At 48.8% G+C, this 18847-nt stretch overlaps 2 protein-coding genes across 2 annotated transcripts; both read left to right on the top strand.

Moving 5' to 3' along the window:
• The first annotated feature begins 4359 nt into the window (after positions 1-4359).
• On the top strand, positions 4360-5789 carry LOC119355346. Its single transcript, XM_037622137.1, has one exon. It carries the CDS (start codon positions 4605-4607, stop codon positions 5211-5213), a length of 609 nt encoding a protein of 202 aa, XP_037478034.1. The 5' UTR covers positions 4360-4604; the 3' UTR covers positions 5214-5789.
• Positions 5790-8094: 2305 nt separating this feature from the next.
• Positions 8095-8916, top strand: LOC119359571. Its single transcript, XM_037625709.1, has one exon. It carries the CDS (start codon positions 8148-8150, stop codon positions 8769-8771), a length of 624 nt encoding a protein of 207 aa, XP_037481606.1. The 5' UTR covers positions 8095-8147; the 3' UTR covers positions 8772-8916.
• The last annotated feature ends 9931 nt before the right edge of the window (positions 8917-18847 follow it).

Below are 18847 nucleotides of genomic sequence, written 5' to 3'. Positions count from 1 at the left end.
ACGCCTGAATATATAGGAGTACTACCATGCCATTTGTTTAATGGAATCACCGAGATGCCCCAAGTACGCTCAATTCAGCGGTAGTACAAGGATCGCTTTTTAAATGTACTGGTAGCCCACCTTGCTGGTAGATCTTGTGTCTCCATTCTCCATCCAACGGTCCAGGAACCCTTGGTGCACCAGGTGCACAAGTTCATTCGGTGCACGGGATACGTTCTCTGATTGATTAGCTTTGATTTGCAAGCTTAAGGGCCACTTCGCCTCTTTGATTGCAGGATGAAAAGATCATGAATATGAAAAACATAAGAATTTTTTGTTGCGAGAAAAAACATAAGAATTTATATCATGGCATTTACATCCCTCGTAAGGCCTTGTACAATGCTACGTGCTTAGCGAGATGCTTACAAAGAAATAAACCGAGTTTTCTAAAGGGTCAATGCCTATTTTTATAGGAGAGACGCTTAATTAAGTGTCTGCCCTGTACAGATGAGCATCGGTGCTATAGAAAAGCCTGGTTGGCAGACGACTCTCGCGACCGCATCGCCCCGCGGGCGACCGGTCGTGCCTCCAGCGCCTCCTCCCCGAGCTCTTCCCCCCTCTCTCCTTGCCGCCGTCGCTGGCGTCCGGCGCCGGGCCTGGCCTGGGCGGCGCTGGCGGCGGTGGCCACTGGCCTTTCCCCTCGCTGGCCGCTCTGACGCGGGGCGGTGCGGCGCTGCGGGGTGCTCCTAGGCGGCGACTGTCCGGCGCGGCGGCGGTGCTCTCTGGCGTGGTGGCGGGGGATCTTCTGGGCGGCGGCGCTGCCGTTGGCGGCGGGACGGTGCGGCGGTGCGATCTGGTAGCGCCCGCTCGGCCCAGACGGCGGCGGGGAGGGTCGTCGGTGTGGCTTCTGGGAGGCCGGGGAGCGGCGATGGGCGGGTGGATGCTGGCGGCGCTGGTGCCGCCCTGCTGCAGCGTGGCCGGCGGGGCTTTACGGAACCAAATCGGGCCTGGCCGGGCCAGGGGTGGCCTGGTATGCCCTGCTGCTACGTCCGGACGGCGACCGCGACGGTGCCGGAGACTCGGGCCTCCCGCACGACGGCAGTGGAGGTAGTCCCCTCCCGCGTGGCTCCGGTGCTGCTGCTCCTGTTGCCTCGTGCGTCTCTCTCCATCCTCTTGGCCTTGTGATGGTGATCTCGGTGAGGCGGCGTGGGTGGCGTCAAGACCGCGGTGGCGCATGCTGGTGGGCGGCGAGGTGGCTAGTTGGGCGGTGGGGTTTGGAGTGCGGGAGAAATCCCTTGCCGGCTCTCTTCCGGCTCCGATGCGGTGACACTTGCGGTTGCCACCATTCCTTCTTGGAGGGTGTCGGATGTATCCATCCCCCACTTCCTTTCGCGTGCCGAGGGAAACCCTAGGACACGTCCGGGCAGCAGCGTCGTCGACGTCGCATCCTTTGTTGGAGGTGCTGCTTGGTACGCGGCGGGTCGGACGGGTCTGTGGTGGGTCAATTTCGAAGGGCGCAGCGGTGGCGGGTCATCCGCGCTTTGTCGAGCTGCCGTTGTTGGCATTTCTTTCTTCTTCTTCTTCTTCTTCTTTGTTCTTTTTCTTTTCTTTGGACTTGTTGTGCTTCTCGCCCAAGCATTCCTATGTATCGGTGTTGGTTGCTTTGGAATACAAAGCAGGAGAAATCTTTTTGGGTAAAAGCTTGATTTATTTCTTCAAGCACCTCTTCTAAGCACCTTACGTTGTATAAGGCCTAACTATTCGATCACATGTTTATTCTCGCGCAAGAATTTCTTTGCTTGTATCACAAAAAGGCTCAGGGCGCGATTGGACGATTACAGGCGGAAAATTATTACGTGCATCTCGGTTGGTTGGTTGTTTAGATCCTGAAGAACGGGCGTTTTGTACCTTCCACCTGGAAAAATAATACACATCTCCTATGCTCTGTTTTCTTTCCACCTGGATTTTACGGACACCCAATTTAATAACGGGTGTAAGGGATTGCGGGTGTAAAAATAAATATTACCTCCATCTTAAAATTCTTGTTTTAGATTTGTCTATATATGGATGTATCTGAGTAGCATTCTTTCAAGCGAGGCTTCTGTAACTTATTTGTTAGGAAAGAAGAGAAAAAAAAATGAACTCAGTGGTAATTTTATTTTAAACTGCATGCAAACTAGTAGTACACATGAAAACTCATATGGTTTCGATCCTATAAATGGAAGTTGCAAGATTTGGCAGCGAAATAACGAAGATCTTACTTGGATATGAGTTTTCATGGGTTCAGGCAAAGGTAGGAAAACCATCCGTGTCACGCGGATAAACAACAAAGTATGCATGTAGCTACTCTGAGTAGGATCTAACAAACTTCTAACGGAAACAAATTCAGTCAAACCCGCTTGTTGACCTGTGTATTGCGTGCTTAAGAGCCAGCTGGTTACAAAAGTCATGATCACCACGTACTCGCCAATGCGAATTGGCGTAGATGTTGTCTAGCTCAATATAAAATACTTCCTCGGTCCCAAAATAAATGTCAAAATAAATGTTTTAAACTTAATACAAAGTTAAGATACTCATTTTGGGATGGAGGGAGTACCATACAGAGTGTTCTGAGCCGCGTGTCGTTGTGTTGCCGCCTCACAGACCGAGGGAGAGAGAAAAGCGAAGGGGGTAAGAGCGGAATGTAGTTATTGATTCACTCTTTTTAGATGGTGCCCGTCTCTCATTCAAACATGAAAAACAAACAATGATTTATCAAGGATTTAACAAGATTTTGCTACACACGCAGTTTCATCACTGTGTGTGGGTAGGGATGCGATCGGGCGTCCCGAAAGGTCCCGCTTAAACTGGAGGTTAGTTCAAACTGAACTAAATGTAAGCAGGGCAATTACAACTAACCTATTCTATTTTGACTAGGGAGCGGCGCATATCGGGCGCCACTCTGCATCCTTAGTGTGGGGTGCTACCTATGTTTTCACGTGCCAATACGTTCATGTTTAAGGGTAAGATCTTCATAGCGACGTTCAAAATAGATACACCGTCTCTTGTCGCCGGTGAATGTTGGACGCATCGACATGCAGTCATTGTCGCACACCTAAGAATCAAGGCAACCGATATTTCTGAAGGAGAGATGAAGTAAAACATGCAAAGTAGAGCAACACCATTCGTGTAGAGTTTCTTGGGCCAAACTAGTGGCAGCTGCCCGCGTGTGAAAATGTGGACTCTTCAACCAAGTCCACGCTTCCGATTGATCTCACACCACTATCACCCCTATCAAAATGTTGAAAATAAAAAAATGATAGACTTACAGCCGGAGTTTACGAAAACAATCTTATGGACGTGAAATCAAGGGGTGGACCCTCTCTCCAGCCAACTAGCTAATAACAATCGGTTTGTCTAATTTACATCTAGATGTTTTCTAAAGATGTCACAGCAACAAAGAACAAAAAAAAAGCTAGGACAAAAAAAATTAGACCACAAATATAATTGACATCAGGTTATGTCACATCTAGATATGAAGGCAGCAACAGGAATGTCACAGTTATGTCACATCTAAATGTGTCCTAAACAGATCCAATAACAATTCCGTCCGTAGCTTTGAATCTGTGAAAAACAGTCCGTACCTGTAGCATCGCCGGTGAAAATAATGACACGCAAGGGCCTGCAATTGAATAAACAGCAAACAAGTAAATCCTATAAACGTCGGCGTGGCAAAGCCCACGTCTGGTTCTAGGTACGGATCTTCTTTTGCCGACTATAGCCAAACATACACATGTGAAATATGGAGGCAGTATATCAACTTATTACAATCGTCGAAACTAAGGATTAGAACGATACTACTAGAACTAAGCTACCTGTTCTTTACCCCCAACAATCCTTTACATTAACCGCACAGCAATTGACACATGCGGAATTAACAATCTGATCTGCATCACAGGATCCTAATCCTAACCTAGTTATCTGAATCCGATTCAGACCACGGAGGCTTTTACCACTTTTACACTCAATATAAAAAACTGTAGTGCGCCCCAAGAACTACGAAGCCAGAATCTGAGTGCAGCGGGGCTGGTAGCTATCAGCAATCTAGTTACGCATGTGCTGCGTCCGATCGTTCCAGCACACGTAGTAGTTTATACCCGATATCAACGTGATCAGTCACCATGCCCATCCCCGTCAGCCCCCCGCCCGCCACTCTTGCGCCGTGCCTATGGCCAGGCAGCCCTTGACGTGCCCAAGGGTAACTCGAGTTCACCCGGCCCTCACCCCCCACCCGCACTGGCACGCGCGGGCGGCTGGCTCCCCTCGGGAAAGCGAGGGCCGTTTCATTTTCAGCCATGTGGTTTTGCACGGCTGCCATGGCGACCTAAAGCGACTTCTCCCATGCGGCATCCTCTATGCACTATGCGTGCATATCCTCTTGACCCCTTCCTTTGATGGCCGCGCGCGCCACTGAGCACTCGGATATGCATAAGTAGTTCCACTTGCGGCCTCCCAGCAAAGCCCTATATAAGCGCCCCCTTCCAAGAAAGATTCAGTTCAAGCTCGTCTACCCCACTGCTCGCTCAGCAACCAGCATATAACACATAGTTTAATTTGACACCTGTCGACACTCGAGAGAGAGGAGCATGGCGACCTTGCGCAGGCAGCCGAGTCTGGAGTTCGACGTCAAGGTCGTGAGGGTGGCCGGCGTAGAGGCGCGGCTCGAGGGTAGCCTCTTTGTGAGGTACTACGTCCCGGCCGGCGACGGGAGGCGGCGGATCCGCGTGGACACGCGCGAGGTCCCGTGCGGCGCCGGGGGCGACGACGTGCTCTGGGGAGAGCGCGTGCGCTTCCAGCTGGCGGGCAACGCCGGGGCCGTCGCCGCGCCGGGCAAGGTCGCGTTCGAGCTCCGGTGGAGGCCGCGCCCATCGTCGTCCGGGCTCGCGGCGTTCCTGGGGACAGGGAGGCCGTCGTCGCGCGTGCTGGCGCGGGCCGAGCTCGCTTTGTCGGCGTCGGCGGAGAGCTGGCTGAGACTCTCGCCGGCGAGCCGGGAGCTGGGCGGCGGGTGCAAGGCGCCCAAGTTGCTCGTCGAGGTCAAGATCCTCCACGGCGTAGCGGCTGCCGATCGCGTGGTCGTGCAGGCGAGGAAGTTCGGCGGCGTGAACGAGTGCTGCCGTGGCGGCGAGCGCTGCGGCAGCTGCGGGTGGGTCGGGACCGAGGAGGACATGTTCCTGGCGGCGACGTTTACTCAATAGCAGTACCACTGTACCAGTATTGTGATGGTAGGTGAACTTCGTAGTAGAGCTCTTCCAGCAAGCAGTTGTCGATTTCAGTCAAACTCGGGCGTGAAATATGAACAAATTTTGAACAAGATGCCAAATTCAGTTCTGGTATTTTTGCGCTTCCTCGTCGCCGGGCCAACGATTGTTCTTCCGCGCTCAGGCGGCTCTGAGCGGTGTGCACATCGGAGACGCGGCGCGCAGCCGTGAAGCTTCAACGGAAATTAAGACGGGGGTCGAACTAAGTGGATCATGCACTAGCCCTTTTTTTTAGTTAAGAAGACTATATACGATACTAAAGTAGGGTTTGGCATCACAGTAGATCACAAAGATCCCGTTTGCCCTGTCAATTTTTGTTTATTTTAGCATCCGTTTGAATTTAACTTTTTTGTGCTTTTTTTCACAGTAGTACAGTACATTATAAAACACAAGAGGTAACAATCACAGTGCAACTAACTTTAGTCTGCTTGCATACAGATCTAAGGAGCCCCTGAAGAGCTCCATTTCAGCATTTGTGACCTCCCTTCCCTTAATCTTTTATTCTAAACTGGGCCTAAACACTATGGGCTACTAACATAGCTTGCAAAACATCTTACATTTGAAGTAGTATATAACAAACTACAAGTTGAACTTTTTTATTTTGTGTATTTGTGTCATATAAAAAATACATGGCCGCTTGAGCAATATGGGCCTATCATGTCATCATCTGCGCTGGTGCATAGCTTGGTGGAAAGTATTATGACATCCACACGATATTTCGTCGATGAATACGGTGGAAGCAAAAGCATAATGATAAGTTTTTAACAGTTGAGGCGTTTGGAGAGAGAATTTATAGCATATAGGTACGGGGACACGCGGATCCAGCGCCATCGATCGGCGCCAATATTCACGAGATGGCTTATGTATACACATACTGCATTTGTATATCATGTCGATATACTTGTTGGTGTGGGGTCCGATACCTGTTACGTGGGGACGATTAACAATAGAAAACGGGAAGGAACAAACAAATATAGAACAGATGAGCAAAAGCGATTCATTAAGCCATTGTTATGTTATTTTTCTTACTTCTTGTTTGTTCTTATCTTCCTCTCGAAAAAGAACATCAATCTTTAAGCATGGTTCAATCAGAAAAAGCAAGAGATCAATAGTATTTATGTTGGTGCAAAAAGGTACAAATTCGTTTGGAAAGGTTTATTTTCTTATGCAAAGGCAAGATATCATCTTCTGTCTTTACAGATTGAAATACTTGAATGATATGAACACTCAGAGCAAAATCCAGCACATGTCGAATAGTAGGTCCCGAACTAAGGGTCTTGAGATGATGGTAACAAAGACATGAGTTTTTCCTAGGTTCGGGCTCTCAGAGGAGATAAAACCCTACGTCCTACTTGTGTTTTATTGCGTTTGGATGGAGTATGTATAGTACAGTCGAGCTACCCTGAAATTGTTGTCTCTCTCTACGAGCCCTACCCCTCGGTTTATATAGGTACCGGGCCGGGGGTGTCTAGGGTTACATCCTAGACGTACAAAGAAAACGGGTTGTAAATGACTTCTAACATCTTGGAGTATACAAGTCTTCGGGAGTCTTCCTTTCATACGACATGGGTCGCTTCGATGTGGCCCACTGGTAAACTGACATGGGGGTCATCGGCCTAGGCCACCAGACCGGGAGACGACCTGTTAAGAGACCCCCTAGCCGGGACACGATCAATAGCCCCTGAATCGGTCTTTAATTTTGGACACACCTTGGTTATTCTGGGATGTTCTTCTCTTCTGGCCTTTGCCCCCTTCAGGTAGGGTCAGCTATATCGGATCTCCCGTGCCGGGTACCTGCCACCAAGAAAGGTAGCTTACGCGTGTCCGGGGTTCATCGCCATTGGCCAGGACACCGTTCAGGAGTTCATCCCCATTCCTCAGGAAAACTAGATGATATGCTTCGTCCTCGTACTTATTCAAGGTTTTTTTTCCAGTTCCGGGGCCTCCTTCACTTCTACTGCCTTCAGTTGCATCATTTATCCCCCAATTCAATTCTTCACATAGCATGCTATGTGTCACGCTATACAAAACCTTCCTCTGCGCGAACCAATCTGTGGTTGGATGGTTAGATGGGCTGTGGTATCTTCAGTCCATCAAGGTTCAAATCCTGGTGCTCGCATTTATTTCTGGATTTATTTCAGGATTTCCGATGATGCACATTCAGTGGGAGGAGACGTTTCCGTCGACGACGAGGCACCTATGATTACTTCGTAAATCTCAAGATGATATATCGGCTCAGTCATTCGAATGTGCTCATAAGGATAGGATGTGCGTATGTGCGTTCGTAGGGATAAGTGTATGCGTGTGTATATGAGTGCTTGTGTGTACTGATGTTAAAAAAAAACTTCCTCAGCTGTACGACGCATTTTGGTTTATGACACAAGTACTTTTACGTCCAAGCGCGAACTAGCGGCGATGCTCTGGTAGATAGCGGCACCGTTATCTAGGATAGCCGAAGCAGGTTACTTGGACGGTTCACCTGAGAACTGACAGGAGGATCCTCCTTTGCTCCAACCCCACCCGAAAAAAGGTAGAGTATTCAACTCCCAATGGCACGCGCGGCTTGCTCCTCTCGGGAAAGCCAGGGCCGTTTCATTTTCAGCCATGTGGTTTTGCATGGCTGCCGTCGCGACTTAAAGCGACTGCTCCCATGCGGCATCCTCTATGCGTTGCGTTGCGTGCATATCCCCTTGAACCCCCGGCGCGCCACTGAGCACTTGGATATGCATAACTAGTTCCACTTGCGGCCTCCCAACCCAACAAAGTCCTATATAAGCGCCTCAGTTCAAGCTCAGTTACCCCACTGCTCGCTCAGCAATCATCAGACATAGAGTACATAGTTTAATTCGACACTTGAGGAGAAGTAGAAGCATGGCGACCCTGTGGAGGCAGCCGAGCCTCGAGTTCGACGTCAAGGTCGTCCGGGTCGCCGGCGTCGAGGCACGGCTCGAGGGCGGCCTCTTTGTGAGGTACTACGTCCCGGCGGGCGACGGGAGGCGGCGGATCCGCGTGGACACGCGCGAGGTCCCGTGCGGCGCCGGGGGCGACGACGTGCTCTGGGGCGAGCGCGTGCGCTTCCAGCTGGCGGGCAACGCCGGGGCCGTCGCCGCGCCGGGCAAGGTCGCGTTCGAGCTCCGGTGGAGGCCGCGCCCGTCGTCGTCCGGGCTCGCGGCGTTCTTGGGAACAGGGAGGCCGTCGTCGCGCGTGCTGGCGCGGGCCGAGCTCGCCTTGTCGGCGCGCGCGAAGTCGGCGTCGGAGGAGAGCTGGCTGAGACTCTCGCCAGCGGGCCGGGAGCTGGGCGGCGGGTGCAAGGCGCCCAAGTTGCTCGTGGAGGTCAAGGTCGTCCACGCCGTAGCGGCGGCCGATCGCGTGGCCGTGCAAGCGAGGAAGTTCGGCGGCGTCAACGAGTGCTGCCGTGGCGTCGAGCGCTGCGGTAGCTGCGGCTGGGTCGGCACCGAGGAGGACATGTTCCTCGCGGCGACGTTTACTCAATAGCAGCAGCAAGATTGTAATGGTAGGTGAACTTCGTAGGAAGGAGGTGCACATATGGTTTTGCTAGTTCTTCCTTCAAGAAGTTGTGGATTTCAGGCAAACTCAGCCGTGAAATTATGAAGCAAAATTTTTTTGCGAAAAAAATTATGAAGCAATTTTGAACAAAGATCTCTAGTTTTGCATCACTCCGTTTGAGTATTTTTGCGCATCCTCGTTACCCTTGGATTGGATGTGTGGCTCGGCTCACATGCACGTGTAGACGATGTTTCTTCTGTGCTGCCTGGCGCCGGGCTCTGCGCTGTGCCGCTGTGTGCACGTCCGAGACGCGGTGAAGCTTGAGCATAAATTAATACGGGATCGTACTAAGTGGATTATGCACTAACTCCTTTTTTAGTTAAGATTACGATAGTTCCAAGTTGGGGTTCGGCATCACGCTAGATCATAAAAATCTTGTTTGCCCGTTCACTTTTATTTTAGCGTATATTTGACTTCATTTCACTTACTTCTGCGTCAATTTTGCACACAAAACACTCAAGTTCGGTTATAATTTAAATAAAAAAGTCGATATTTCGACAGTTTAACAAAAAAGCTACAAAAACATAAACCCTATACTGGACGATCACCTCGTACGCATGGGCGCCCTGCCCTGCGCAGTGTCGTCTCCGTTCATGCCGTCGTCGTCGTCGTGGTCCCTTCATCGGCAGAACAGCGCCGGAGGGCCGCGATAGCCTTGTCCGGCGGCTGCCTGTTGCTCGCCGAGGAGTCGCTCTGCCTCTTGCTGGCGTACCGTTTGCGCGGCAGGGACGCTGACTCGTCCTTGACACGGCGTCCGATATGGACGCCACGGTTGTGCGAGGGCGACGACGACTCATCCTTCACACAGCGTCCGATCTAGATGCCACGGTTGCGCCGGGCGAGGCTGGCTCATCCATGACCGGCCTGAATGGAGACACCGGCTCATGCTTCATGCGATGGCGCGACGGGGACGGCGGCTCCACCTTGACGAGGAAGAGAGAAGCAATATAGTAGCGGATATCATTTCCCTCAGTAGAGAAGAAAGGTTTATCAAACCAATAGAAGATTCACGCACACAAAAGATTGGCAGTACCTACACACACAAACAAAATACTTGCACCCAATGCGGGTAAGAGGGTTGTCATTCCCCTTGTACTCGTTAATTGCAAGGATTAATTCTTATAGGAATAGATGTATAAATTGCAAAAGAAACTAAAAGTAAATAAATTGTAGCGAGCATTTTAGGGTTTTAGTAAATATGGTGAATAGACCCAGGGGCCATAGTTTTCACTAGAGTCATCTCTCTCGAGAACATAGCATACGGTGGGTAGAAAAATTGCTGTTGGGCAATTGATAGAAAAGCGAATAGTTATAACGTTATTCATGGCATGATCATGTACATAGGCATCACATCTGTGACAAATAGATCGACTCCTGCATGCATCTAGTACTATTACTCCACTTCGAGAGTGCTTCTAGACTTACCTCTCTAGGTATTAAGATCATGACAAACAGAGTAATGCATGAAGTATGATGACATAATATAGACAGAATAAAACCAAGCTATATGATTGAACCCCGTCGTTTTACCTTAGTAGCAACAATACAAATATGTGACTCAATACCCCTTCTGTCACGAGGTGAGGACATCACAAGATTGAACCTACCACTATGCACCAATTCCACTGTAGATCTAATCATCAACTTGGCCAAAGAAAACTCACAGATCGGAAAGCATTACATAGCTATAACAATCACACATACTCAATTACTTCCAATGAATAATATGATCATAAACTCACAATTCATCGGATCCCAGTAAACACACCGCAAAAAAAGATTACATCGATAGAACTCTGAGGAGAACATTGCATTGAAGATCAGAGAGAGGGAGAGAGAGAGCCATCTAGCTAATCACTATGGACCCATAGGTCTGTGGTGAACTACTCTCACATCATCGGAGGTGTAGCAAGGTTGATGTAGAAGTCCACCGTGATTGATTCCCCCTCCGATAGAGTACCAACGGAGGCCTCTAGATGAGATCACAGAAGAATAGAGGCTTCCAGCGGCGGAATAATAGTTTCGGGTCTCACTCTGATGGTTTTGGGATTTTAGTGAATTTATGAAAGTGGAATTAGGGCAAACAGAGCTACAAGGGGCCCACAAGCTTAGGTGGTGCGCCCCTAGCGGGTCGTGTGAGCTTGTGGCCCGCTCGTATGTCTTCTGGCCTCCTCCTGAAGCTTCTATGGTCCCTTCTGGTCCAGAATAATTCATCGTAAAATTTCATCGCTTTGGAATTCATTTGGTACCATTTTTCTGCGAAACAATAAAATAGGCAAAAATAGAAACTGGTACTGGGTTAATAGGTTAGTTCACAAAAATGACATAAAATTGCATATAAATCACATAATATTGCTAATATAATAACATGAAAAATAAAAAATTATAGATACGTTGGGACGTATCAATCGCCATCGAAGTGGAGAGAGGCATCTAGGGGTGGCTATCACCGAGGCTGGGGTGGAGCAGACGGGGCTGGCGGTTGTGGGGTTCGAGCAATGGAGCTACTACCCGAGCGATGGGAGGCCCTCCTGACCTTGCTCCAGCGGCTCACTGATTGATTGGGAGAGGGAGAGGTGTCGTGTGAAGGAAAGCGGAGGCGAGTATGGGCTTTTATAGCTATGGCTGAGGCCATGGCCTACTGTGGCACATGGTGAGTGAGCTCATGAGCAGCTGGCACTGCGCTGGCCTCGCGCATATGTGGGTTGCGTGGGGTTCCAGGGAAGCTCAGGGGAGGGCCCGGTCGTGTCGCGGGGGAAGACAACGGCACACGATCACGGGCGGCGTAGCGTTCTGCCCTCAGGGGCACCTGGGGGCTTGAGGCGGGGGACGGTGCTGGGTTGCGAGAGGGGTTGCACATAGTTGTCTATGGGGCTGGGTGTGCTGGGGACGGGCGGTGGCGCCGGGGCTTGGTCGGCCATGGATTGGCTGATGCGCAAAGCGGGCTCTTGGCATGCCAGTCCCGTGATCACCAAGGCACTAGGGGTTGGTGGTTAGCACCTTGTCTAATGAGTTGGGCATGTAGTGTAGGGTAGCTAGGTGACAAATAATTGGTGCTAAGGGGATCAGTTCGAGCGTGCAGGGCCAAAACTGTTTCTACTAGCAAGCTGTTTGTGATGTGCCAAAGAGAAATGGTGAGGGGAATGGGAGTGAATTTTGGCGTGTAGTGTCTGGGTACTAGGGTGGGTCTCTAGGCTAAGTTTCAGCAATTTTTAAGAAGGCAACGAAGTACTTGTTGTCTAAACCTAAAAGTTAAGGCAGACACTAAGTTTGGATGGTGTGCTTACTTGGAAAACTTCTTACAAGTTTTTGAGGGCATTTTTAGTGTTCATTTGACCTACAGGAATTATGGGAATTGTTTGGTGTAGCAGAAATATAGGTTGCTTCACAACCTATGCTTCCTAGGGTATATCCTTTTATGGAAAAGAATATAAAGAAAACTTTATGGATGGGCTTGGACAAAACTGTTAGAGTTTCTGTTGGATTTTGAAAGGCCTGGGGTCCATTAGGTAGGAAGAAAAGAAAACACACTTCCAAGTTTTAAGTCAAACGAGTCATTCAAATAAAAAGTCAAGGTAAAATCCCAATAAATCCAAGGAACTTGCAAACTCCAAATAAATCGAAGAAATTTTGAGAGAAAGAAAAGGGTCAAAATCCAGGTTGTTACATTAGAGGGGAGCATTGTGTGATTAGTTTATATATGATGGGTTGTTGGAGTGAAAAAAATTACCAAACTCTAAGTTTATGAACTTCTGCATTAGAGGTTGTCGGAACCCCAAAGTGTAATGGTATGGTTAGATGTTATATTCATTACTCTTATGTATTTTCGTATCCTTACATGGAGAGTATAGTCATAAGTATGATATTTGTTAAACTAAGAACACCACACTATTATAAGTTCCACATCACAACAATTATCAAGGCAATGAACATTAACTCAACGAAACTAGATGAAAGTGACCTGGCACGAACTAGCCCCTCCCTCGCGTCGCCTCCCCTGAGGCTACTCGGGGGCGAACCCTAGATCACCTCCGCTCTCCCCTCCCTTTCCTTTCCCTCCACCGCCACTTGAGGTTCTTGTCGGCACAGCCGCACGACACCTATGAAGGTGGTAGCGGGGATCTAGCGGCACCCATTTTGTGGAGGGCCCCTGAAGGAAATATGCCCTAGAGGCAATAATAAAGTTGTTATTTTATATTTCCTTATTCATGATAAAGGTTTATTATTCATGCTAGAATTGTATTGATCGGAACTTAAATACATGTGTGAATACATAAACAGATACCGTGTCCCTAGTATGCCTCTACTAGACTAGCTCGTTGATCAAAGATGGTTAAAGTTTCCTGACCATGGACATGTGTTGTCATTTGATAACAGGATCACATCATTAGGAGAATGATGTGATGGAAAAGACCCATCCGTTAGCTTAGCATAATGATCGTTCAGTTTTATTGCTATTGCTTTCTTCATGTTAAATACATATTCCTTCGACTATAAGATTATGCAACTCTCGGATACCGGAGGAATACCTTGTGTTCTATCAAACATCACAACGTAACTAGGTGGTCATAAAGATGCTCTATAGGTATCTCCGAAGGTGTTTGTTGAGTTGGCATAGATCGAGATTAGGATTTGTCACTCCGAGTATCGGAGAGGTATCTCTGGGCCCTCTCGGTAATACACATCATAAGAAGCCTTGCAAGCAAAGTGAGTAATGAGTTAGTTGCAGGATGATGTATTACAGAACGAGTAAAGAGACTTGCCGGTAACGATATTGAACTAGGTATAATGATACCGATGATTGAATCTCGGGAAAGTAACATATCGATGGACAAAGGGAATTACGTATGTTGTCATAACAATTCGACCGACAAAGATCTTCGTAGAATATGTAGGAGCCAATATGGCATCCAGGTTCCACTATTGGTTATTGACCGGAGAGGTGTCTCGGTCATGTCTACATAGTTCTCGAACCCGTATGGTCCACACGCTTAACGTTCGTTGACGATATAGTGTTATATGAGTTATATGATTTGGTGACTAAATATTTTTCGGAGTCCCAAATGTGATCATGGACATGACGAGGAGGCTCGAAATGGTCGAGAGGTAAAAGTTGATATATAGTACGATGGTATTCGGACACCGGATGTGTTTCGGAGAAAACCAGATAGTCATCGGAGTACCGGAGGTGGTCCGGTCACCCCCGGGAGAGTATTGGGCCTATTGTGCCACAAGAGGGGAGCACACCATCCCACAAGGGGCTGGCGCACCCGCCATGGCAGCCATCCAAGTGGGGAAGGAAAGGGGGGAGGATTTGGCCTCCCCTTCCTTCTCTCTTCCCCCTTTCCTTTCTTCTCCGGCAAATAAGGAAAGGAGGGCGCCACCTTGGGAGGACCCTAAATAGGATTCAGCCTACTTGGGGCACCCTCCTGGCTGCTCCCTCCTCCCCCCGCCTATATATATGTGGGAGGGGGCGCCTAGCACAAGCACATCAATCCATTATCCGTGTGTGGCGCCCTCTCCACCGTTTGCACCCCGGTCATATTTTCGTAGAGCTTAGGCGAAGCCCTGCGGAGATCACTTCACCATCACCGTCACCACGCCGTCGTGCTGTTGGAACTCATCTACTACCTCGCCGTCTTGCTGGATCAAGAAGGCGGAGGACGTCACCGAGATGAACGTGTGCAGAACGCGGAGGTGCCGTGCGTTCGGTACTTTATCAGTTGGAGCGCGAAGAAGTTCAACTACATCAATTGCGTTGTTTAACGCTTCCACTTACGGTCTACGAGGGTACATAGACACACTCCCCCCTTGTTTCTATGCATCTCCATGGATAGATCATTGCGTGTGCATAGAATTTTTTTTGTTTTCGATGCAACGATTCCCAACCGCCCCAGCGTCCCGGGCGGCGGCTTCGGTGGGTGGTGCCCGGCGTGGCCGGTGCGGCAGGATGTATCGACAGGTGCTGGCGGGCTGCCCCTGGTCATGCGGGCGGTGGGGGGTGGCGGCTGTTGGCATTGCGGCAACCCCGTGCGGGTGTGCTTGCGCGTCCTAGAGAAGATCTGTCCCCGACCTTGATCTACTCAGATCCACGCTTGCTTCATCCCCTGGTGGCTTACGTCGTCGTCTTAGGGGTTCGAACGGACGGATCTGGTGGTTGGGCGTGATTCTGGGGAAACCCTGGCCGGTGCAGCGGCCACACCAAAGGCGACGCCTTCCGGCGTGTTTTCCTTCCTGGAGGCTTTGGTGTGGTATTTCCCCCTCCCATCCTCCCTCAAGCACAAATGAATATCTACCCTTCTCTTGCCTCGACAACAGCATCATTTGGTGTCGTGCTCCTTCCTGAAGGCGTCTTCCGGGGATTGCTCATGTGGGATGGACCTGTGGGTGGCTTGGTGATGGTGTGAGGTGGCCTGGTCTTCTCAGCGGCAACCTATGTGGTCTCGATTGCGGAGGGTTCCTGCCACCGGGACGGTTGTGCGAGGGGATCAGTGTCCCTTTTTCTGGCGCCGACGGTACACTATGAAGTGGGAGCCTTGGGCTCTGGCGATTCCAATCCCTGACCACCACATGGTGTTTCCCCTTTTCGGCCTTCTTTGTGGGTCTTTGCCTTCATTCGATGACTCGAGGCCGACGTCCTATCCTGCGGCTACCAATGATGGTGCTCTATTGGTCGTTTTTCGGTTCTTGTGAGTCCGCCTCTACTGTTTGACTATAGTTGCTCGGCACCTTGGTCTGGGTTCTTGTGGCACCTCTCTATCGGCCACCGGTGCGACACGCGTCGAGCCTAGGTGAAAGGGTTGTGGCCCTTTGGGGCGGCAGAGACAGACCTTGTGCTGCTCTTGTTTGGCTGTATGGTTACAGTCAGTGGCACAATACAAGCCTGGTGTTGCCCTCCTCCTGAAGCCTTAGTTAGGTTAGCTAGTTTGGTAGTGCGGTGGTCGTTGGCAACAATGCCTGTTGTTGCCTTTGAATCGTTCCTCTTAGCACTATGTATCTCTGCTCCACCTTGTTTTCTTTTCTCTATAATCCTGTCCGGTTGATGGCTTTGTTAGTTTAAAGTCAGGCTAGGGTCGAGACCTCTCTCAGGCTCGACCGATGCCTTTTCTCTAACTAAATGAAAGTAACTTGGTAAAATTCTCATCTGTCCTTGAGAGCGATTTGATTCCTATAAGTAAGTGGCTTATCCTTAGCACAATTAGGGATTTGGCCACTTGCTGCACCATTGCACTTGCGTTAGAATTTATGTTCTTGCATTTATTTCTACGATCAAACAAACTATCAAACAATCTTTGCAACTTTTTGAAGGAAATATGCCCTAGAGGCAATAATAAAGTTGTTATTTTATATTTCCTTGTATCATGATAAATGTGTATTATTCATGCTAGAATTGTATTAACCGGAAACTTGATATATGTGTGGATACATAGACAAAACACTGTGTCCCTAGTAATCCTCTACTAGACTAGCTCGTTAATCAAAGATGGTTAAGTTTCCTAACCATAGACATGTGTTGTCATTTGATGAACAGGATCACATAATTAGGAGAATGATGTGATGGACAAGACCCATCTGTTAGCTTAGCATATTGATCATTCAGTTTTATTGCTATTGCTTCCTTCATGTCATATACATATTCCTTTGACTATGAGATTATGCAACTCCCGGATACCAGAGGAATACCTTGTGTGCTATCAAATGTCACAACATAACTGGGCGATTATAAAGATGCTCTACAGGTATCTCTGAAGGTGTTTGTTGGGTTGGCATAGATTGAGATTAGGATTTGTCACTCCGAGTATCGAAGAGGTATCTTTGGGCCCTCTCAATAATTCACATCATAATAAGCCTTGGAAGCAATGTGACTAATGAGTTAGTTGCAGGAAGATGTATTACTGAACGAGTAAAGAGACTTGTCGGTAACGATATTGAACTAGGTATGAAGATACTGACAATCGAATCTCGGGCAAGTAATATAGCGATGACAAAGGGAATAATGTATGTTGTCATTACGGTACGACCGGTAAAGATCTTCGTGGAATGTGGGAACCAATATGAGCATCCAAGTTCCACTGTTGGTTATTGACCGGAGAGGTGTCTCGGTCATGTCTACATAGTTCTCGAACCCATAGGGTCTGCACGCTTAACGTTCGATGGCGATTTTGTATTATATGAGTTATGTGATTTGGTGACCGAATGTTGTTCAGAGTCCCCTATGAGATCACGGACATGATGAGGAGTCTCTAAATGGTTGAGAGGTAAATATTCATATATAGGACGATCATATTCGGACACCGGAACTGTTCTGGGGGTACCGGGTACATATCGGGTCACCTGAAGGGGTTCCGGGCATCCCCCCGGCAACTACATGGGCCTAATGGGACAAGAAGGGGACAGACCAGCCCCATGTAAGCCAAATAAGGGGGGAGGAAAGAGGGGAAGAGATAAAGGAAGGGGAGAAATTCGGCCTCCCCCTTCCTTCTCTCCTCCCTACTCCTTCCTTCCCCCCGGATGAATATGGAAGGGGGGAGGCCGAATAGGGAGGCGCCCAAGTAGGATTCCTCCTACTTGGGGCGCCCCCTTGGCTGCCTCTCCTCCCCTCCAACCTATATATATATATATATATATATATATATATATATGAGGGGAGGGCACCACTAGAACACAGATCAACAATTGTTAGGCGTGTGCGGCGCCCCCCTCCACAGTTAACGCTTCTGGTCATATTCACGTAGTGCTTAGGCGAAGCCCTGCGTGGATCACTTCACCATCACCGTCACCACACCGTCGTGCTGATGAATCTTTCCCTCTTCACTTTGCTGGATCAAGAGTTTGAGGGATGTCATCGAGCTGAACATGTGCAGAACTCGGAGGTGCCAAACGTTCGGTGCTTGATCGGTCGGAACAAGAAGAAGTTCGACTACATCAACCGTGTTGTCAAATGCTTCCGCTTTCGATCTATGAGGTTATGTGGACACACTCTCCCCCTCTCGTTGCTATGCATCTCCTAGATAGATCTTACGTGAGCGTAGGAATTTTCTGAAATTGCATGCGACGTTTCCCAACAGTGGTATTAGAGCCAGGTCTATGCGTAGATGATATGCACGAGTAGAACACAAAGAGTTGTGGGAGGTGATCGTCATACTACTTACCACCAATTTCTTATTTTGATTCGGCGGTATTGTTGGATGAAGCGGACCAGACCAACCTTACATGACCACGTTCATGAGACCGGTTCCGCCGACAAACATGCAACTATTTTTGCATAAAGGTGGCTGGCGGGTGTCTATTTCTCCAAGTTTAGTTGAATCGAATTTGACTGCGGCCGGTCCTTGTTGCATGTTAAAACATCAAACTTGATAAATCATCGTTGTGGTTTTGATGCGTAGGTAAGAACGGTTCTTGCTAGAAGCCTGTAGCAGCCACGTAAAACTTGCAACAACAAACTAGAGGACGTCTAACTTGTTTTTGCAGGGCATGTTGTGATGTGATATGGTCAAAACATGATGTGATATACGGTATTGTATGAGACGATCATGTTTTGTAGAAGTTATCGGCAACTGGCAGGAGCCTTATGGTTGTCGGTTTATTGTATGAAATGCAAACGCCATGTAATTTGTTTACTTTATCACTATGCGTTAGCGATAGTTATAGAAGCAATAGTTGGCGAGACGACCACGACGCTATGATGGATTAGCGATAGTTGTAGAAGCAATAGTTGGCGAGACGACCACGATGCTACGATGTAGATCAAAGTGTCAAGCCAATGACGATGGAGATCATGACGGTGCTTTGGAGATGGAGATCAAAGGCACAAGATGATGATGGCCATATCATGTCACACATTTTGATTGCATGTGATGTTTGTCTTTTATGCATCTTATTTTGCTTAGTACAGCAGTAGCATTATAAGATGACCCCTTACCAAAATTTCAAGGTATAAGTGTTCTCCCTGAGTATGCACGACAGTTCATCGTGCTGAGACACCACGTAATGATCGGGTG

This window comes from Triticum dicoccoides, chromosome 2A (genome assembly GCF_002162155.2).
Source record: "Triticum dicoccoides isolate Atlit2015 ecotype Zavitan chromosome 2A, WEW_v2.0, whole genome shotgun sequence".
NCBI lineage: Eukaryota > Viridiplantae > Streptophyta > Magnoliopsida > Poales > Poaceae > Triticum > Triticum dicoccoides.
The sequence above is the reverse complement of the archived record's forward strand: the minus strand, read 5'-3'. Positions and strand labels throughout refer to the sequence as shown.